Source organism: Cladophialophora bantiana, assembly GCF_000835475.1.
Source record: "Cladophialophora bantiana CBS 173.52 unplaced genomic scaffold supercont1.34, whole genome shotgun sequence".
NCBI classification, from domain to species: Eukaryota; Fungi; Ascomycota; class Eurotiomycetes; order Chaetothyriales; family Herpotrichiellaceae; genus Cladophialophora; species Cladophialophora bantiana.
This window is the reverse complement of record NW_015971608.1, coordinates 12,180-34,287: the sequence shown is the minus strand read 5'-3', so window position 1 is coordinate 34,287 and position 22,108 is coordinate 12,180. Positions and strand designations below refer to the sequence as shown.

At 44.9% G+C, this 22,108-nt stretch overlaps 5 protein-coding genes across 5 annotated transcripts; 3 read left to right on the top strand and 2 right to left on the bottom strand.

The window, feature by feature from the left end:
- Positions 1-119: 119 nt before the first annotated feature.
- Positions 120-1,208, top strand: Z519_12716 (uncharacterized protein; the record flags this gene model as incomplete). Its single annotated transcript, XM_016770421.1, has 4 exons — positions 120-650; positions 703-802; positions 851-1,062; positions 1,113-1,208. 4 exons carry the CDS (start codon positions 120-122, stop codon positions 1,206-1,208), a joined length of 939 nt encoding a protein of 312 aa, XP_016613330.1.
- A 3,714-nt stretch (positions 1,209-4,922) lies between these two features.
- Z519_12715 (uncharacterized protein) lies at positions 4,923-6,992 on the top strand (the record flags this gene model as incomplete). The annotated part of the gene is made up of 2 exons (XM_016770420.1): positions 4,923-5,412; positions 5,467-6,992. The coding sequence occupies 2 exons, from the start codon at positions 4,923-4,925 to the stop codon at positions 6,990-6,992; spliced, it is 2,016 nt and encodes a 671-aa protein (XP_016613329.1).
- A 2,723-nt stretch (positions 6,993-9,715) lies between these two features.
- Z519_12714 (uncharacterized protein) lies at positions 9,716-10,580 on the bottom strand (the record flags this gene model as incomplete). Its single annotated transcript, XM_016770419.1, has 3 exons — positions 9,716-9,938; positions 9,987-10,322; positions 10,378-10,580. The coding sequence occupies 3 exons, from the start codon at positions 10,578-10,580 to the stop codon at positions 9,716-9,718; spliced, it is 762 nt and encodes a 253-aa protein (XP_016613328.1).
- A 6,982-nt stretch (positions 10,581-17,562) lies between these two features.
- On the bottom strand, positions 17,563-18,840 carry Z519_12713 (uncharacterized protein; the record flags this gene model as incomplete). The annotated part of the gene is made up of 2 exons (XM_016770418.1): positions 17,563-18,280; positions 18,344-18,840. The coding sequence occupies 2 exons, from the start codon at positions 18,838-18,840 to the stop codon at positions 17,563-17,565; spliced, it is 1,215 nt and encodes a 404-aa protein (XP_016613327.1).
- Positions 18,841-19,367: 527 nt separating this feature from the next.
- Positions 19,368-20,945, top strand: Z519_12712 (uncharacterized protein; the record flags this gene model as incomplete). The annotated part of the gene is made up of 3 exons (XM_016770417.1): positions 19,368-19,481; positions 19,534-19,591; positions 19,648-20,945. 3 exons carry the CDS (start codon positions 19,368-19,370, stop codon positions 20,943-20,945), a joined length of 1,470 nt encoding a protein of 489 aa, XP_016613326.1.
- Between the last annotated feature and the right edge of the window lie 1,163 nt (positions 20,946-22,108).

Genomic DNA, 22,108 nt, shown 5'->3' with positions numbered 1-22,108 from the left:
TATTGGTATATATAGACCGTTAGCTGCTATTCTTATATGCCGCGTTATATGCAGCTTCTGTGTTGAAGAATCAGTGGGACGCAATCATTAAGTCCCTTTAGCAGAGTTTCATTTCAAATATGAGTTCAAAGCATGAAGAATGGCGGCGCACACAGCTCCCATTCGGCGGGGTCTTTAAGGCACAGTTCAACATTGACGATACTTTGTCGAACGAGGAAGCGGACTTGAATAAGGCTACCAGCGACATTAAACCTAGCCAACACGAAATCTATCGCCCAAGCAGCTCTGATGGAATACAAAGACTCCGGGAGAACCCCATACGAGTCCAGGAAGGGAGCCCATGGCACATCTATAAGAAAAGATACGACCTGACATTGGGCGAGAATGTCCTCGTCAGCCAATTAAGGACAACGGAGCCGAACTTGAACAGAAGGCTTTACGCGATCAGAAGTTTTGATGCGCCAGACGCCCGAAGAAAAGTCCAGATTCTACAAAAGGTCAGACATGAGAGCTTCATTAACATTTCCCACGTCTTCCTAGAAGGGCCGACGTGCTACACTATTTCAGAGCTCGATGAGATATCCCTCTTCGAATTTTGCAAGCCTAAATTCAATCTTACGGAGACGCAGCTGGCCGCTATTATTTACCAGGTATGCATCTTAGTAATGCCGGGGACGACAGCTCACGCATCGAACTGAGTAGCTTTTACAAGGAATCGAATTCCTATCCTCGCAAAACCTGCAACTGGGTTTATTAACTTGTTCGCATGTGGTTGTATCTAGATGGGGAGTCGTCAAGATCGGTAAGGATTTCTTGCCACTGATTATTCACATACTAATCCCTCGTTTAGCCAATCCCCAAGATTGCTCCAGTCAAACATCCCTTCAGAAGCATCACGTTGCTGGGGACGCCCTACAGCTTCAGGGAATTCTGCTGACACTTATGGAGAAGTCGGAGCCTGAAGAACTCCCAGCGGAGCCCACCCGGCCCCATAAGTGGTCCCCTTCCCTCGTCGAATTCTCGAACTCGCTACCTTACCGAGGCCCTGCAGAGCTTCTTCAGGTAATAGAAACAAAATGGCTAAGCGAGAACATTTCACTGATCGAATCTAGGACCATTTTCTCTTAGGAGCTCCTGATAGGGCCGAACTAGCATGGATAGTCTCTCTGACGAAAATTGCTGTTCATATCCGATATGATTATAAATAGCGATAGTTGCACAATTAAAACCTAACTAGTTTTGAATCAGCTGCCAAGCAGAGCTCTGTTTTGTATGCCTATGAATAGGAAAAGAAGAAGAAGAAGAAGAAAAAGAAGAAGAACATTCTTAATTAGCGTGTGCCCAATATCAGCGTACGCTTAACATCAGTGCGCGCTTGTCTATTCCCAATAGAGCTGTGCGCTCAACATCAGTGCGCGCTCAACATCGGTGCGCGCTCGGCATTAGAGTGGACTCTTCCGTCAATTTCTATAACTATCATAAGAGTACGCTCATCACTAGAGTACACTCGCTAGGGGTGTGCGCTCAACATTAGTGTGGGCTTATCCATTTCCCGCCAATTAGATTAGAGCACGGGTGTGCGCTCAACATCAGTGTGCGCTCAACATCAGTGTGCGCTCAACGTCAGTGTGCGCTTAATATCAGTGTGCGCTTAATATCAGTACGTACTCGGCATTAGTGTGGACTCATCTATTTCCGTCAATCTAGATCATCAGAGTACGCTCATCACTAGAGTACACTCGCAAGGGGCGTGCGCTTCACATTAGTGTGGGCTTGTCTTTTTCCGCTCATTAGCGTACACCTCTCCTGGGGGTACACCTTAGTATTTTCATAGCGCGTAGATAAGATACTACACAAATTACGAGTGGACATAACGAACCAGCACCGATAGTAAGCGTGCTCTAGCGAGGCGAATACACCCGTCATCATCCAAAGAATGGAGGTTGCCGTTCTAGTGTATATAAGCTTGCTTCTGTCTCCTCAATTCTCGGGCCATCATAAGACTATTGAATTGTGTATTCACGCCTCCTGGACGGAGAAAACGCTCATGTTTGGTGTATTTACGCCTATCGGATTTATTCTATTTACCATTACGACGGTTATTCTAGCCTGTGGATGGATAATCCACCAACGAAGCGTATGGCTTGCGACAACAGAAATTATTTCCTCTGCAACATCCCCGGACGAAGAGAGTGAAACTGAAGATTAAGAACCCTATACGAAGAAAGATTGGCTAATAATCTATCATTCACAGTAAGGGATAGTAAATAGGTTTGTGGTCGTCTTTAATCGTTAACCTACTTCTAAGGTAAATCCAAAAAGCCACGAGAGGATAGAGACACACAGGCGTTTGTGTGCGTTTGCGACGACACCACGAGGGTACGGTAGCGACTGCCTAGCAATATCCCATCTTTGGGATGGTCTACCGTTGTCCGAAGTAGCAGCAAATAATGAAGATCTAGACTTTGCAGATTTTAGTTCGGCCCCGGACGACCTTACACTCACCCGGAAACTAAGTGCCGCGAACCGGCATTTAAAGAAGAAGGACTTGAAAAGATTTAATTATAGTATAAGTAAAAGACTATAAAATTCATCTTATCGGATTTAAGCATTTAGATTTCTCTGATGCCTGTAATAGAGAGTTTGAAAGAGTAATAAGGTTTATATAATGCAAGAAGATGCAGTGGCTGTATGGTGCTATGGTGAACGCAGTGGGGGTGCGCTTATCTGTTCACATATTCAGATAGAGGTTCTAGAACTATTTTGGCTATGGCTAGCAGATTTCTCGAGGCAGCAGACGAAGCAACCTAGTTATCACTTAAGGAAGATAGATGTGCTAGACAGTTCACAATGCTGGCGTTCTAGTCATTCGTTTATAGATTGAATAGAGTGTCTACAGTATTGCCTTAATGTTTAATCTACTACCCTGAACGCCCTCTACCTATCTCTCCCTGCCGTTAGCCGTCGCTACATGGCCTGGCTGTTACGGATTCGGTTAAACATCGGAAGGACGGACGCCTGATATATTAAAGAATAATCAGGCCGCCAGCTAAAATAGATGCGACTCGGGGAGCGCATCCTTATTACTAGCAACTTCCCGCATGAGAGGCGCACCTTCCCTTCTCCTATGCTTTGAGTCGTGTATAGTATCGACCATATAGTACTATAGGGATATCTTATATACACGGTTATCGTTAGATTCTGCCTACTTGCCAAGGAATCCCTAACACTGGCCACCGCCTCTGCGGTGTTGCTGGTGGTGTTCTGGGCTGGGACAGATCCAGCGTTAGGACGGCACACCTAGAGAGTTCACCATCCTAGGCTTTCCTCGGTCACAGGAGCCGTGTCCCACCTCATCAGCAGTATAGGATCATTTTACTACGACACCTACTAGTAGAGCCCGCTGGTCTCCCAACTAATGGGGGAGACATTCGTTATTGGTGACTTAGTATTATTTCATAATCGCCCTCGGAGAAAATCACGAAGACCATAGTTTCTATATTATTGTTAGACATAGCCTTAGGAGAGACCGGCCACGGGTCGCATAAGCACGACTTACTACGCTCATTGCATATGTGGAAGGATCTATAGGAGAACAAGGCTAAGTTACGTGATATGCCCTGCTGGCTCTATTAGCTCGGACGGCTCTGTTACAGAGTGCACAGAGCACGAGCATTATATATACACCTTCGTTACCCCTAGATCGTTATACTCTCTCCGTATCTAGTTCATGTTACCAGCTGAACTATACTGTTCCTAGTAACTCGATTGTTCATACCTTGCGTTACCTAGCCCAGTTCGTACTATTTAAGGATCTATTACTACGGAGCCTAACTTAGTCGGGTGATACAGCGGCAGCTCTAATAATTACTACCTTAATGACCGCACTCTATCACCTTCGATAGGAATTAGCTAATCTTTAAGCCCGCTCGACACTACTACTAATCTAGAATGAAACACTTTTCCAAGGCAATATAAAGTCGGTGTCGCTCCAACTTAACTTCTTAGCATCTGTCTACCAGTATTTAATCATAATGCCATCTAACTATAATGCGGTTAACGTAGAGGATAACATTCTATTAATTAGAAGTTCCTAATAAGTCATCCTCTATACTTTAAGGAAATAACGATCGGTGGGCCTTATAACAAAGATTAAGACTTTAAGGAACAATCTCGAAGTAGTAAATTACTATACTATTAGATAGCATTATCAAACTACTTTTAGTACTACGTCCCGCCTGAGTTTCCCTCAATTCTAGGCCTAATTACTTAAGGTAGCCCGTTGGTTCTAAGCTTAGAATCTCGGTCACGAGGACGGAAAGTACCACGGTTTCCTAAGCGGGAGATCGACTGACTAGTGTGCCGAGGCAAAAGTTGGTCTAAACGCGGTCTGCAAAATCTACCAGGGGAGCTTTAAGACAGTAGGATCCGATAATTTCTTTAGTGACTTTCACATTCTTTTCTAACATTAGCTTAGAAATAATTTTTCTTACCGCCGTCTTCTGCTAAAGATCATGTCACATTCTGGTTTACCGAACCCTAATTCTCGACACAATCCTCATTAATCTAAGGAGTAAACCGTAGCTTAAAGTACACTACTGCGAAGTACAATATTAGTAGACTTACGGTTTCCCTTTCGCAGGGCTAAATAATCCCGTTTAGGGCACGAGATTCTGTGTCTAAAATTAGACCTAATTCTAAAAATGAATGATACCGACACCGAAAATAGTTTTGGGAACGGCAGCGTTAGACTCTGTCGTTGCACGGATGGAGCAGATATATAAACAGTCACTGTACCTCGTTAAGGTCAAGAGTCAATCATTCGTCCCGACATTCCCTCTTCACGAACTACTAGCATAATTTAGTATTAACTATTTAACCCAGAAGCGCACTTACTATTCTAAGACCTACACCTGATAACGATGGCCACACACATTGACAATCCCCAAGGCCCGGTAACTAACCCTGAAGGCGCGGTAGCCAATCCTCAAGAGCCGAATAAGCACTCGCGAGGAAATGATACCGCATATGGAATGCTCACCCCCGAGAGCACTCCTGCGCCAGAAGATGGGAGGATTGCGGCCGACCAGGCACGACGAGCGCGAGAGGCAAGGCAGCAGGACGTTATGCCCCCAATCGCCGAAGAACCCTCTCAGTCTAAACCTCCGTACGATGCATCGCAGGCTGATCAGGAATCTGAGAATGTCGGCGGCGATAGCAATAGCGATAAAGCTGAAGCGGTTCGCTACGTCCTCGGATGTCAGAGAAATGATTACCGCAAGATATTGAAGCTTGAACCGGCGGCAGACGATCCACAAGAGAAAGCTAACATCATGAACGCGTTTACTCGCCTAGGATGTCTAACCCATCCAGACTATAACGAAACTGAAGGTGCTCACGATGCCTTCATGAGTAAGTATTATAGACGGTGATAGTCTCAAGGAGCTCGCTGAATAGTCTATTTAGGGGTTCTCAAAGCAGGTAAGAAGCTAGGGGTTGAGAGAGACGAAATTAACCAGGTGAAATTCTGGGACGGCGAAGAAGTTTTCGAAGAGATATACATAACTTCCAACGGTAACTACGCAGCCAAAGTAGATCAGATGGAGATCGATCCACCCACGCTCAATATATCGCTAACGGAGACCCATAAGCAAATTTGGGGCGAGGCGACTTCCCTCCTGAGTCAGCTAATGGATAATCCTAACGACGGGGAGGTTATTGCAAAACTAAATAACATAAATACTAAGATTATGCAGGTGAATATGGCCAACGGGTTCCCGGTACAATACCTTAATAACTATACTATTAACATCGATACATTCAAACATATTTTTATACGGGCCGCCCCTCTCGTGGACCAACTAAAGAAGAACCACGCAGATAAAGAGGCTTGGGCGAAGTGGAACGCTCTTAACGACGAGCTGGCAAATTTTAGAAAATTATGTGGTTTCCCTGATGAATGGGTATTACGTCCTCCTCCCGAAAATGTATCCGGACCGGTCGTCGGAGAAAACGTACGACCTAATGAAGCCCCTGCTGCATATATACCTAGTCCCCCCGTCGAAGGAAACGTACGACCTAATGAAGCCCCTGCTGCATATGTACCTAGTCCCCCCGTCGAAGGAAACGTACGACCTAATGAAGCCCCTGCTGCATATATACCTAGTCCCCCCGTCGAAGGAAACGTACGACCTAATGAAGCCCCTGCTGCCGAAAATACACCTAGGCCCCCCATCGAAGGAAACGTACGACCCAATGAAGCCCCTGCTGCCGAAAATACACCTAGGCCCCCCATCGAAGGAAACGTGCGAGGTGATGAGCCTCCTTCTACTTCGACGATGCCCGTTGACCAACTAAGCTACCGTCGCTGTACCCGAAGAGAGGGTTATGTACGGGATGGTGGTATTGACAAAAGAATCGAAGGACATCTTAAAGTCGGCATAGGCTATCAGTTAGTGATCAGTCACCCCGGAAAGAATAATCTTACCATATACGAGAAAGTTGCCGCTTCCACCTTTGGTAAACACTTTGGAAAAGAATACAGTAGCCGCCCAGATGCGAAAACTATTACTAGGGGAACGGCCAAAGAACTGGAGAACGTGAGATTCGAGCAAATGGCGATCGCGGGTGTTGCAAGTGACCGGAGGGACCCTAAAAAGGAGCCCGCCGGTGGGTGGGCTCAACAAGCGAGGACTCTCGTCCTCGCTGGTTTTGGTGATAATCCTAAGTTCGTCTGGTATCCACGTTCCACTCTCGGCCAAAGATTCGGGCAAGCACTTGTCGATGAAGAGATCACTGCATTTAGAATCGAAGCCGGTCAAGAAGAACCACTGCAGCCAACCAGACGAGTTTCCAGACCCCTTAAAGTTCCTACCGTTCAACCGCAAACAGCCCCAGAGCCACCACAATCCGATGAGAGTCTCATGCAATCGGTGAAGGCTCTTTTGGCTACTATGATAGCGAAACTTGACCAATTAGAAGGAGAGATTTAAGATTTGTCGATGTACAATTAAGGGAGACGGTCGCTTTACGGAGTTTCGAAGATTATGCCGGAGAAGGAGATCTGGGAGGAAAATGATATTTGAGAACGTTTAGATATAGTCTTTGTGAGATGATCTTTCGATATACGTTTGCTCTTCTGGAGTTTACTTTTCATTGCTGCTGGGTTAGCCAGCTGGACTGATAAATAGCTGGGGGCAGTATAAGAGACGATCCCGCTACTAAACTCTTCGTATTCTAATTGCTGTCGGTTTCAATCACTTCGTGGACGGATTGTCGCATTTAGTTAGAGCGTTCTGATCTGCCATTTACGTCTCATGGACATTAAAGTTCAGCTAATAAGACGGGCCAGATCATCTCAGTACTATATAAGGCTGCTCCTCTATTCACTAGATGTATAAGCCTCCATTAGACACTTCAAATGTATCCTTACGTCTCCTGGGCAGAGAGCCTACCTATATATGGCACAATTACTCTCTTATTTTTTCCTATTCACTCTTACGATTACAATTCTCGCCTGCGGCTGGATAAGCTTCCAACGGAACGCATGGCTTATATCAACCGAACTAATCCATTCTCCCTTATCCTCGAATCAAGGTAGTGATGCTGAAGATTGAGAATGTTCGTTCTCTACTGAAGGATACGCTAGAAATTTTTCCCATACAGTAAGAGATGTCGAAGAGTTTAGCCACACATTTGAACACTAACCTATATCTAGAGTTAACCCAAATAAGAGCACGGTACGAGTGGACTATTACGACGAAGCTAGAAGTATCCGGAATGATTAAATCTTAGAGCATAATATGTTTCATAACACGATTTTTCAAGTATATTAATATCACCATTTCCAAAATAGAATGGGTCTATACTTCTATAGCATATCGAAAACCATGAACCTTAAGATTTTAGTTTATAGAAGTGATTTACTAAAAACTGATGTATTTTAGATAAGTATATAATCGTCTAGAGCCGAAATTATTAGGGATTTCTTAGTAAGTAGGCAGAGTCTAGCGATAAGTGTATAAGACACCCCTATAGTATATGGTTAATACTGTACACGACTCTAAGCATAGAAGAGGAAAGATCTACGCCTCGTATGCTAGGAGTATACTAGTAATAAGAAATCTCCCCCGAGTCCTAAGATCTCTTAATCGGTGGTCTATATCTTCGTCTTGTAGCTTTAATCGGTTAACCGTAAGTTCGATATTTAGCCGACTGTTAGACACAGCCTTAAGAGGGCCGCGGGGGAACATAGGAAAGAGAATTTAGCCGAGGGCCAATAGCCTCGTAGGCGCACTAAGAATAAAGGGAAGTCACATGATTTCTAAGAAGGGAAGGAGTTGGTTTGTTAATATGTTAGAATAGAATAGATCAACAGACCATTTATATTGCCTTATTCGGAAAAGGAGTACGCACTCCTTACCCCTAGATAGTTACACTCTCTTCGTAGCTAATTCATATGTTAGCTATTGAACCTAATAGTTCCAGTAACATAGACTACTCATACCTTGCGCCCAGCTTACACTATTTAAGGGTTATTACTAAGGATAGTCTGCCCGGCTAGTACTTAGCGGTATCTCTAACATAGGATCCGTAATAGAAATTAAATCTGCGCGGTCTGGCCCTTCAATAGGTGCTGCTCTCTTAAATGACGGCAAGCAATAGGATCTCGCAAGGCAGTCGCTTGCCGTGCCTTCGGGAGTATCGTAACGCCAGATAACACTAAAGTTAGGGTATCTTTTGCATCTAGCCGGCGTATACTGGTATTGTGGGGTTAATCTTAGCAAGGCTAAACGAGAAAGGGGGTGACCTCTCCCATCGTTCGCGAACCGAGATTTTGCCGTCCTCGCAGCTCTCTCGCTCTCTCTGCCTAGTATGGTAGCCCTTCCGGAGCATTACGGTGGATATATTTATGTGGTTGGTTGCAAGGGGTCACTGAGTTTTTTCAGGAATATTTTCAAAAGGCTTAAGCTTCTTTTAACGACATGTACTGAAACACGCTTCAAAAATGAATTCGGGGGTATTTTATTAGAAGATACGGCCATATTTTGCCGAATGGCACCTTTTCCTACCACGAGGAGTACATTATGCGGGAGTCGACAAAGCTTCCGTCTACCGAAGATATGTAGGCATCTCGGCGGCCTAGTCGTCCCTATTCTAGACGTTTAATATTATCTTTAATATCTCGTATAGCGAACCCGGCGCAACCTATCTACATAAAAATATATAAGTGTATACCGTCGCCTCACGTAAATTTCCTCGACGATCTAAAGGCCTATTTTTCCGGCACTCTAAGGGCTTTTGTTAGCGATCACGAAGAGTTCGCGGATATATATAACTAATGCCTTCGAACTCTAGCGAAATTCCGTGCCGTCCATAGGGATTTAGTGCTAAAGTACGCTATTTAAGAAGCTTCTCGTTTAAAAAAAGTCCTTTTAGATTAGTTAAACCTATGACAGCTGGTTGCGAGGTGCAGGGCGCTGGAGGCACTCCTATTGAATTGTTTTTGAAATCTACCTAGGAAAAGACCGAAAAAGCTACGGCTAGGAAGAGTTAGTTATAGGTCCCCATTTGTGATTTAGTGGTCGATGTGATAGGTTGGCTTATTAAAGAGGTCGTTCGATTATTAATGAATGCGTGCCAGGAGTTGCGTCGTGTATATAAGAAATATAGGGTTAAGAGCAGCTTACATTTATATCGAGGCTTTGTTAAAGCTTCATTCTGCTTTATCTTCCTTCGCTTTTTCCAAGCTGCTCAGTGGTCTTGTTTTAACCCAGACAAACATATACATGAATGGATAGATTGTCTCAGGCACCAACGTCCAAAACATAATCATTTTACTCCAAAATGAGCCCACGTAAGTCCAGTTTTCTGGTACATTGAGGTACCGCCAGATGAAAACTCCGTACGCAGCTAAACATCCGAGATAACGCGCAATCCTTGAGAGTCAACTTAGATATTTACAATGTCTTTTAGGTTTGACTTACCAAATTTCCAACGAATGGCCCCTAAGATCAAAGTCTCGAAGGAGAAAGTAAAGGCTTCCCCAGCCAACTGGAAGTTGAAGTAGAATTCCCGTCCAATATGCTGTCACCTGGTCTCGATCATCAGGGAATATAATAGTGAGTTTCCAGAGGGCAATATAAATAACGATAAAGCCCAGGACGACCCGTATCGTAACTAATCCTGGTGTTGGAGAGATGGATATAATGAGCGCCGTGAAAAGAACATCCAGACAGAACCAGGCGGAGAATGCAAGCGTTTCGAACCTTGTGGAGGCCGTTGCGAATGCGTAGTAGAGCTCCCATGCTAAGTTCCCCGATCTACTCGTGTTAGTCACTTCCGGTATTCTCCCTTCAGAGGTCTAGATTCGCGTACACATATTCGATATAACCAGCCAGTTTGCGGTCTCTAAGAGATCGTGTAATGTAGAAGATGTAACACAGGGAATAGAGAACACCGCATGCGATAATCAGACCGTCCTGAATGAATAGGTAGCTCTGCGGAGGCTTAAGGAGGAGATCTGATGGATAGACAACTAAATGTGTGTTGCATCTCTTGGCCAGATCGAATGTCGACATCGCGAAAGTAGTTGAATTATTATGCGTAACGAAGACTTCTTAGATCTTATTAGAAAAGATCTCAGGAACAATAAGTGTCCCAATCTCTTTTAAATCATTTAGGGGTGTGCAGTAAAAACTCGAAATCTAGAACCAAAACATAATCTACCTTCATCGAGTCTATGCCTCTTGTCCAGATCCACTGTGTTTCATGCTATGTACTATTTTCAACATTCTATAACGAGGTGTACACTGGCGGAAGTCTCCCCTAGCATTAAGCACACTAAGCCGAAACTAGCGTTGAGCTCTAGTAGCGCTCTCTGCAACGGCCTATAAGGTTGATCAATTATGGCGAGGCCTAAGTTATGCTATGTAGAACTACACGTCAGCCTCAGACGCTAGGGGAGAGTGAAGTGATGTTGAGTATAGATCCCTAGCCTATGCGGGTCGCGAATATCCTCACCGAGAGAAAAGCTTCTATCATTAGTGTCATCATCATAAATAAGATTATTTATTATAGGCTGTTGATCGTCCTGGAAATCACGTAGGACAACTAAAATAATAGATGGATAATAAATGGTAGGGAAATCTCCTAATGAGTATACGCCACTTAGATTTAGACTTATCACGGTCTTCTTAGAGGTGCCTATTTCAAATTAAATATAGAACCTTCTATACAGGCTCGAAAATATAGTATATATAATTATCCTAATACTATCTTAAGATAGAATCAATAGACTGGCATTTCCCCTGAAAAGCTGTTAACGTTCCTATTGGGTCCTGACTATGTTAGGGTTCTCAGTAACAATCCTTGAATAATATGAACTGGATGTGGACCACGCAAGGTATGGGCAGTCGATGTTACTAAGAACTGTATAGTCCAGTAGCTAACTTAAATTGGCTACGAAGAGAGTGTAACCACCTAGGGGAGTGAGGGTGTATATATAATGCTCGTGCCCTGTGCGCTCTATGCGCTCTGTGCGCTCTGTTACAGGGCCAACAGAGCCGACAGAGCCAACAGACCGTTTCACGTAGCTTAGCCTTGTTCTCTTATGGAGCCTCCCATGCGCCAAATGAGTGTAGTGAGTCGCGCTCGTGCAACCCATAGCCGATTGCTCCTAAGGCTGTGTTTAATAAAACCCTTCTTCGAGAGAAGAGGGTGGAGCTTCTTCATCAGACTTCTCCGCGATCCACCTTCTGATATTTAAGTTGGTGATTACATCGAGGTAATTAGGGTAGCGGCTTACGGCTGAATCTTGCGATCACCTTTCAATGGTTTCGATACTTTCGGGAGTATCGTAGTGAATGAGTATATTACGAGATGACCTTTAAGGAGACTAAGATGGCCGAGAAAGGAAGGACGGCCGAGAAGGAACCTAATATGTTGGAGCAAGTAAGGCATGGCAACATGTCAGGAGAATAGGTATGTTGGCATGTTGGGCATGTTGCAACATGTCAACATGCGCAACATGGCATCAATTTCCCTTGTCTATACAGTTATATGCGGGATAGTTTCCATAGTTCTCTTCGTAGTTAACCTCGTACACATAAAATCGAGTTCCTCGGTTTTATACCCTTTACGTAGAGTTCATTCACCATACACATTGTCACGACCCCACTATTATCACTAAGTACCCTATGCCCTCCACCCGAATCGGGTGGGTGGTACAGGAAGAAAAGGACAAGGAAAAGGATGGTTGAAGCACAAGCTAAGGAGAGCTAATGCACAAGGCTATTATTTTAAAAGAGCCATCGGTTAACGTCGTCTTACCCATTTCACGTAATAGAAAGAGGGGAAGCTATAAGAGTTTCCACTCACCCGAATCGGGTGAGAGAGAACTCTTCCATTTTTTTAAGCGTTGAGTCGTTGTTAATAAGATTACGTAATATAGAACAAAGCATTTAGCTACTCCAATTCTCTCTACCTACTGCGTTGCGTAGGTCCCTAATATAAATGGTCTCGGTCTTAGCTGCACAGCCCCTCTCCTATATCACTAAGTAAACCCAGTTTACTATCGCGGTGACACCTAACGTGGCAAAGCGATTCGTAACAGAGTAGTAGATATAACTCGCGTGAATTAACATAACTACTCGATTGAATTGGTTAATTTAAAGAAAGACTAAGACTATACTTTGCTCCCTCTGTGTGAATAAACGCACCTACTACGGTGGCTAGGTGCTATAACTTCGCTTAGGAAGATAGTATAAACTATAATGTTATGAACTAAGTATAAACACTTCATGGCTTTGAGCTCTGTGGCAGTAGTAAGGAATTTTGAAGCGAGCGATCACTCGCTAGAGCACGCTTTCCTAGAAATAGGGTTTAAAGCGGGTTGAAGTAAGAAGCTTCATTGAGAGTATATAGATGTTCTTTCCTGCGTTCTCTACGGTACTGTATAGTAGAAGTAGAAAATGATGATAATAGCCGTTTTTCAACTAGCGTATATAAATAGGCGTCTTCTATTATTAGTATTAATATTTGTCTAGAATGATTTCTATATTTCTCTATGATAGCGGCGCACTGCGGTTGCTATACATACAGTATGTTAGCTACTTATAAAGTTTATTAATAGATGCTGCTTTCTCAGCTCTTAGCCTTGATCTCATTGTATGTTTCGCCCTTATATATTAGCCCGCACGCAATTTAACATCTTATTTTATCAGGGTTTCAGAAGAAAACACGTCACGGAGTGCCAAGATGCATCATGTAGCAACGATACTCGGAGATGCTCAATCACGCGAAAACTGGAATAAGGTCGACCACATCAACAGACTAGCAACAGAGTCAGCTGAAGCTGGTTATTTAGAGCTTGCAGAGAAGTTATTTCGGAGAATTCTCCGCCTTGATAGCTTCGTCGAAGACGGGTTTAGGAGGATTATTATGAATAATCTAGCCACAGTGCTTAGCAAACAAAGAAAGTACACTGAAGCGGAAACACTACACCGAGATGAGCTGCAGTTATGCCTAACGGCATTAGGCATAACACACCCTGATACATGGATCAGCATGACAAACCTTGCTATAGTATTGCTTGATCAAGGCGAGTTCTTTGAAGCTGAGAATTTACTTCGGCACGTCCTGGACTTAAAGGAACAGACATTAGGAAGAGAGGATGTTTCAACGATTAAGAGCGTAGTATGTCTAGCGTGTATACTAGATACACAGAAGAAGGTGGTACAAGCAGCAATTCTATTTGAGAGGGCGCTTACTTCGTATAAACGGATATTCGGGCTGGAACATATAATTACCACCACTTGTCAGCAACGCTATTCCCAAGTAGCACCCAGACGAGCAGAAATCTATTCACCACATTCATCTAGAGAGCTAGAAGTTGATAGTGGCGTAAGACAAAAAGAAATGGAGGGAATCTGAGATATACCGGTAACGAGATTTCAACGACTTATCCATAGCAGAGATACTTCTAGTCTAATGTTCAGTGAGATAGAGCTCTCCTCATAAAAAAAGTTTATTCGAAGCACTGTATCTCAAAGTGTTCTCGCCATTATCCCCGGCTATATGATAAGATATGCCCTGCCTTCTTAATTATGTATCGCCTGTCGACCGCTATGTTCAAGGATAGTCATGCTGTTGGGAGAGAAATAAGGCTTATTCGTCACAGGGTTTCTTCCAGTGACCCTGACAATCGATTCCTTGTCCTCCTGGATCAATGCACAACAAGAGCAGCAGCAAGATGTACATAGATCGGAGGTACAGCTTCCTTCGATACCGTACTTCGCACGTATCTTGCCCCTGTAAATGCACTGGAGTAGACGGTTCCCACCAAAACTCATTAAAATGCCGTATGTAAACCCCTAGTGGTAATATTAGTTAGGCATTGAACTAATGTACTGTGCGTTGAAGAGAATAGAATAGGAGATTCTATACCATCCCAATCCCACTAGAACTTGGGTCGCGGCTCTCACGAGCTTGTATCCTTCCAAATAGTATACATGGGCAACATAATGCCATACAGCCTATTAGCAGAATTAGATACGGGCTGTGGAAGGTTGTGGTGCGTGCTTACAAGTTCCCTTGGGCGAAGAACACTCGAAAAGTCTAAATGACCATTTTCCCTCGCGTATGCCTGCAACGGTAGGGGGATCAATACGATTTGGCGCCATAGTGCGTAGTTGTGATGGTCACCGTAATGTGAGAGCCGGACAGGATTATTCGAAGAGAAGGTAGCTACTTAAGCAAGGGCGAGTGAGACCTCTATAACAAGCTTGGGAGTGACGTTGGGTGATTTTATGGTAGAACGAACTCTTGCTTTAGCACTGAAAACCTGGGAATCAATCTAAGCAATGTCAGATGTGGAGCTGAATAGTATGTCGCAAGTCCGGAAAATGCTACTGTATTCGACGTGATGCATCATCCGGTTCAGATATGTGCCTCGCCTCATATTCCTTTAGAGAGGCCTAACATCTAAATAGGTAAGAAGTTAAACGTAATAAACCGGCAACATCCGTCCGTTTGCGCAAGAGTTGTTACAGTACCGTCTTCCCAATATTGAAACTAAGACCATCTATTTCGAACGAATTACCCTCATGAAATTAAGGTCGACAGCCCCCAACCGTCACATCGCTATTTAATCTAACGATCCTCCGCTTCAAAAAGTCTCTCCTCACTCTCAGCATACCCTGTTAGAGGTCGCGGTGGGGGTCTACCAGGTGAAGACCTTTAGACATTTGCCCCCACCACCACATCACATCCTTTCTCCGTGCGGATGACCCGGCTCGACGTGTTACACCTAAGGCCTGTGCGAGGCCTGCAATCGGGTTTGGTTGGAGTGACAGGAGGAGAGGAGATTGTCGAGGTGTTTCATGCGGCTTGAGGGGCGCTCCGCGCATGTAGTTGCGAACGTCAGCAGGCTCCTATACACGGTTGAGTCCGTCCCGAATCCACGGGACGCCCCGCGGGAAATGGACTTGGGCAGCATTGGCCGCTACAAAAGTGGCTTTGGTTCCTGCCTGGGTACCTAAATTAGCTGGTCTCATGACTGCCATCCGGCGGAAAAGTTGTCCTAATCAATGCGACTCTTACGGGTCCGTCGCTCTTAGGGCAGGGGGCTGAGAGCTCTCGACTATGCCGACAAGATGAACCTCGAATAAGTCATGTAAAAGTGTTCCGCTACTCAGGGAGAGGTAACAGGGAAGGAGCACAACTGTTGGGTCGCGCGTTTCTCCTGTAGGGCGAATTGGTGCATCTTTGGAAGTGGCTGCCACACTAATCCATCCGCTCGGTGTGCTCCCTCAATCCCTGCGGATGTGGAGTGCGGTTGGCCCTAGGTGCTAGTACTGTAACTGCGCTCAGTAATTGGACCTCGCGTCGAAACGATGAGGAGGTCAACGCTTGCGCTCTTGCTGCTCAATTGTCCCGGGTCAGCGCGTTGCATGCAGCTAGAGCCAGCAAATCGGATAGGTGCTTCGTCCAAGCACAATGTCACCGGCCGGCACAGCCCATGCCCTTTTGGGAAACCCTTACCAAAGAAGAGCGTCGAAACTCAGCTTCAACAAATCGACAGGAGAGATACTCAAAAGGAGAGCATTGCCAACTTCTCTCTTTAATCTTGTTCCTCCCTAAGAGTCCCAAAACATTGACAGCCTCTCCCAGCATGGGCCCTATTCCTTGTCGCAAATCTTTCCCTCTTCCTCCGGATATTATATTCCTCATCATCCAGCTTATTTTGCCCCAGAATGCGACCGTATCACCGACGTTCACACGATATGTCAACTCTAATACTCAGATTCCTGACGATATCAAGACCGTTTTAGCTATATCAAGAGTAGACACTACCGACAGGGCCATAGTACTGCCCTATATCTACTCGCGGCTTACGTTTAAATTCGGAGACCTGGACGAAGACTGTGGACTGTTCCTACAGAATTTAACCGAGTCGGGGCGCAAAGCGATACGACACATGCAAGTCAGCTGGACAGGATTCCGAAACAGCCACAGGAGAAGCGATCAAGTCATCCGTCACTGGTGTGCTACAAAATGCTTACAGATGATGGTTGATTGTCCATCCATGTCCTTGCACATTACGACTACCAGTCCACGCCTCCGCAACTCGGAAAGAAAATTACTGCGGTGTCTGCATAAATATAAGCGGTTAGAGTACGATGATGACAGCTTAATAGGCCAGCTACTGGCAAATGCGAAAGGGCCGATGGATTTAACAAAAGTTCAAAAGGTATTTATCTCACCTAGCCTATCTAAAGCTGTTGGCTCATCACATAGATAGAGAAAACTGGACTGGTCATTCGAGAGGCAAATTTTTGGTGAGAGTGGCAATGGGTGAGGGGCAGGGATGTTTTGTACTGTACTTGGCCGTGCCGCAAGGCTTGTAGTGTCTCCAACTAGTTTTGGACAGCCCAATCCTTAAAACGCAACTACGGATGTCGTCCCCTCTCGAGCTACTGCGGGTAGCGGCGCTAGCAATACTGCGAAACCCTTGAGTGACAATGTTTGTCTTGATGTCACCGGCAATCCGGACGATTCTATTTGTTGTTCAGCAGGCACTGCCTGTGAAGTTACCATCGGGTCGTGAGTCTTTTTGTGTAATTGAGGCGAAACGATGACATAAGATGTACATAAACGGAGAGTTATGCATCCCCAACGCGATGTTTGTGTAGACAACGTCAAGAACCTAGTGACCGTCTAAGAAAGGTTTACAAATTTGTATTACTCTCACTTTTAATCGATCTACAGAAGGACCGGGGCGGAGTTAAGAATATTTGTACTGAAGTAGACATAACTACTAGTGAATTACTGAGACGAGAGGATAGATATGCTCGGTAAGCCCGAGTACAGTATCTAGATATTTTTTTTCTAAACACTCATTATATCTTATCTCTTTGACCAGTATCTGGCGGTGCGAGTCGTCCTCGGTATGCTCTAACATAGGTCGGGTCGGCCTAACTCTAACCTAACCCGAACCAAAAACCCGACCCATATCAAAGTCTGAAAGAACCCATCAACGAATTATTCCCCTCAATAGCCAAATCACAAGCGACTCTTCGTAACCATAGCTTTTTCAGTCTTTTCCCATGTTGATCTTAGAAACAACTCAATAGGAGTACCTCCAGCACCTTGTACTCCACCACCAGCTGTCACAGACTTGGCCAATCCAAAAGCGCGCTTTTTCGGACGAGACGCTTCTTGTACTGCGTACTTTTGCACTAAGCCTCTATGGACAGCGCGAAATTTTGCCAGATTTCGAAGACATTGGTTGTACGTATCGCTAAGTTCTTCATGGTCGGTAATAAAAGCCCTGAGAGTGCCGGAAAAATTGGCCTTCAAATCGCCAAGGAATCTTGCATGGGGCGAAGGCATATACTCGTGCATTTTGCGTAGATAGGTTGCTCCAGGCTCACTATGCGAGATGTCGAAAATAATGTCAAACGCCCGGAATAGAGATGACTGAGCCGCAGAGATACCCACATAGCTTCGATAGACGGAAGCTTCGTCGACTCCCGCGTAATGTACTCCCTGTGGCAGAATAAGGTGCCATCCCCCAAAGTTTGGGCGTATATCCCAATAGAATACCTCCGAATTCATTTTTCTAGTTTCGACCAGTGTTGCTAACATTTCGTCAAAAGAAGCTTGAGCCTTTTGAAAATGTCGCTGAATTAAGCCTAGGTCAGGCTTTGATTGACGAATTTCAAGGAGGATGCTAAGAAGACTCCAAAGCGCTTGGGCCCCAGCGACTTCCACACAAACACTAGTAAGTGATGTTCAGTATAATGGGTGCAGGAGGCTGAGGTAGAGATAGAAGCGAACATACCTGACTTTATAGAACCAAGATTCGTCTTCGGTACCCGTAAATGTTAAATCAATCGACACGTTGTCTAACGACCACCCTCTAGCGGGATCTTTCCGCCGCGAATTCCAAAGCACTGTAGACGCATAAGTCCCTAGGGGTGCTATGCCTAGTTCCTTACTCAGATAGCTCAGAGGAAGAGCAATCTGTTTTGGGAGCGTGTCTAGCGGTGGCCCGAGGCCGTTACCCCATATATATCCGTGGGCGACAAAGGTCAGAATTACTAGTAGCCGTTTTTTTTCGGTACTAGATAGAACTGCAAAGTCGTACCAGTAATATAGCGGAAGTCCGTCAACTTTGGTTCGTAGTCTCAGTGACGAAATCGCTTCGTGTAATGGCGGATCGACAATAAGCTCCTCCACTTGCCGGAATTGGGGTGGAAGAGAGGTGGCAGAAGGAAGCTGAGGGACAAAGGCTGTCCATTGCGAAATTTCGTACTGGTCAAGTTGGCTTAGATTCATGGCTGTTTGTCTCAGTGAGCGCCGTGATAGAAGGAAAGTAAGAAAAAGGTGCGGATACTGTTGTGCTAAATAATGATCCGGAGTTTGAGAGCAAAGTTAAATAGGGAAGTGCGAAGTTACCGCCGTACCTATTGTAGTATTCTGAGAGATAATCAGATTTCGAAATCAAGGCAGAGCAATAGTGTAAGCAAGGGAAGGAAGTACATGTGGCGAATCGAAGGCGTAAGCAATATGGTCAGCTCTGATGAGATTCACCTCCTTACAAATTGAAAAAAGGCCGGCTTTAACAGGAAAGGAAGTCGCTCGCTGATAAGTGGGTATCTCTTTCATAGAAATTTACTCTATGCTTCACAAAGTTAACTTTACCAAGGGTGGAGTTTCTACTTCGTTATTAGTATTGTCCCCCCTACTGATTACGATATTCTACGTCCTAGAGATCAAGTTTTCTCATCTCCCTTATTCTCACTAAGAGCAAGATGCCTAGAAATCTATATATTAACTTTATTCGGTGCTTCCGGGGAACTAGTATGCCTAACAACCTCTCGGCTAAGCCAACTTATCTCAGAGTCCGTTCTTCCAAAGCATTTATAGTCAGTTCCTGCACTCTTGCTATATTTACGGATTGTTTTCTATATGGCATAGTAAGAGACTACATACCCGGAACTTAGATTGAACTATCTCACAATCTTCTAGGTTGTACCTGTTCTCCCTTTCGCGTTATCTCAACGCGCTGGCATTGCTCCTGAAAATGGTATTCCTATGTCCCACTCCTCGAATTCCAAAAGCCTATCTAACAGGCACGACTAGTGGGAATTTGGAGTTCAGCGCTCTTAGCTTGCTACGCAGGGACGTGGCTTCTTGCATCGCCTCTTGCGGGATACCTGACAGATTACTTCACATCACGCCGTACAACGTTCGTGATCGCTCTACTTACGTTGAGCGTCGCCACGATTCTCCTCTATATCGGCTCTTCCATTAGCGTCTTGCTGCTGGGCCGTATTTTACAAGGAGTATCCAGCGCCTTGACGTGGACTGCAGGATTTACCTTGGCAGTCGAGACCGTCGAAGAAACCGAGGTGGGAAAGACAATGGGAATTTGCAGCCTCGGGACAAACCTGGCTCTCCTTTTTGCTCCTGTCATCGGTGGATTATTACTCGACAAAAGTGGATATCATTCGGTGTTCGCAGTCGCTTTCGGCCTCCTGTCTCTAGATATGGCGTGGCGGCTGGCGTTAATTGAACGAAGCGCAGCCGCGCCCTGGCTCGAATATCAAAATAATAAGTACTGGACCATCGGATTCGGAAACAACGGAACTCCCAGTATTATGCCGTCGCCTATCCGAGAAGAAATTCCTCATCTAGAGCCTCTCTGGCTTGAAACTGAGATTCAGTTGATAGAAAAATACGGCGCATTCGGAGAGTTTATTGTGAGAGATACGTGGTGGGCAAATTTTACTCGGACTATATCGCCAACATTACGGTTACTTCGAAATCCTCGTCTTCAAGTCGCTCTATGGGCCACTTTTGCGCAAGCGACAATGATTACGTCCTTGGATGCTGTGCTTCCGCTATTCGTGCGAGATACGTTTTCTTGGGGAGCGCAGGGAGCAGGACTTATCTTCATTCCCGTGGTGCTACCAACCTTCCTGGCCCCGTATATTGGACGAATGACAGACAAATACGGTCCTAAATGGATGGCCGCTTCGGCGTTTATTCTGGGATGTCCGATCTGGATCCTTATGAGGCTTATCACCCATGGTGGAGTTGGACAAATCGTTCTCCTATGCATTTTCCTCGCGATGCTTGGTACGACGACAACCCTTGCAACACCACCACTAATGGCAGAGATTACATTCACGGTAGAATCTCAAACACAAGTTCAGCCGGGAGCTTTTGGATCTAGAGGGGCTATCGCTCAGGCATATGCTTTCTATTCTTTATGGCTTGCTGGTGGGCTTTTGGCCGGCCCGCTTTGGGGTGGTTTTGTTTTCAGAATTGGAGGTTGGAAGACAATGACTTGGACATTCGGACTGTTAAGCGGGATCACCATGGTGCCAACGATTCACTTCATGGGCGGAAAGTTAAATTTGGCAAAAATCATCTAATGCGATAGGATGGGAGAGAACGAGCACTTTCTAAGAAAGGGGCTTTGTTTGTAGATAGTTGAGGGGAGCTTTTACTATTAAGATAGGCAATTAAGGCCATTTCAGTGTACGGTTCCTCTTTTAGGGACAATAGCCATCTGCTGCGGTTAATACTAATATCACAGTAAATAGATGGATATGGCCATCAGAGCCTTTGTCAGGATACGTTCTGGCGTTATTAGCGAATCGCGACATTATGTCTTCTTGCAAGCAAAACTGCTATTGTATCTATGTGAAGGCTCTGGAACCGAACATAAAGCAGAGAGCGATATAAGTACTGAATCTCGGTCTGTAAGTGGTGTTGAGGGCCTAGTAGCTTCCTCAAACCCCCATTCTCGCTCGGTCTCGCCAACAATAACCTCTACCATATCACAGCAACATGTACGCTAGTGAGAAGAAGAATAAATTCTAACTTTGGCATTATTGTGCGTTTGCGACGACACCACAAGGGCATGGTAGCGACTGTATGGTTGTTACGAAACGACCATTTGAGGGACCTGCCGAGGGCGAAAGGGGTAAGTTAGGCGAGGAGTGATCTGTGTTGCTCTGGCTAAGACAAGCAGAGCACAACAGATCACCGTGCAGCCCTAGGTCTATATATATGAGATGGTTTTCTATAGTTCTCGCCGTAGTTACCTTCGCTCACAGAAAATCGAGTTCCTCGGTTTTATACCCTTTGCGTATAGTCCATTCATTACACACTTGGTCTCGGTCTCAACTATTTAGTCCCACTCCTATTTCACTAAGTAAATCCTGTTTACTATCGCGGTGATACCTCACGTAGCAAGCGGTTCGTAACAATAGTTCCGTTCTATCTTTAGTCTAGTCTACTCTTATCCAAAGTAGGGGTAAATAATAATGCCTAGGCTGTGAAGATTTTAACTCGACTCTAGACGATACGCAAAGGATATAAAACCGAGGAACTCGATTTTATATGAACGAAGGTGACTATGACGAGAACTATAGAAACTATCTCGTATACAGTACCTATGAGATTTTCGACATAATTCTCGAGGAATGGCCCAACAAATACCTTTGAAGTTTTTTGAGTTCGTCGATCCGATGCCAAAATGTAAGGAAATGCTGAAGAATATCGCCAAATTCGCGCATATGTTATATGATGG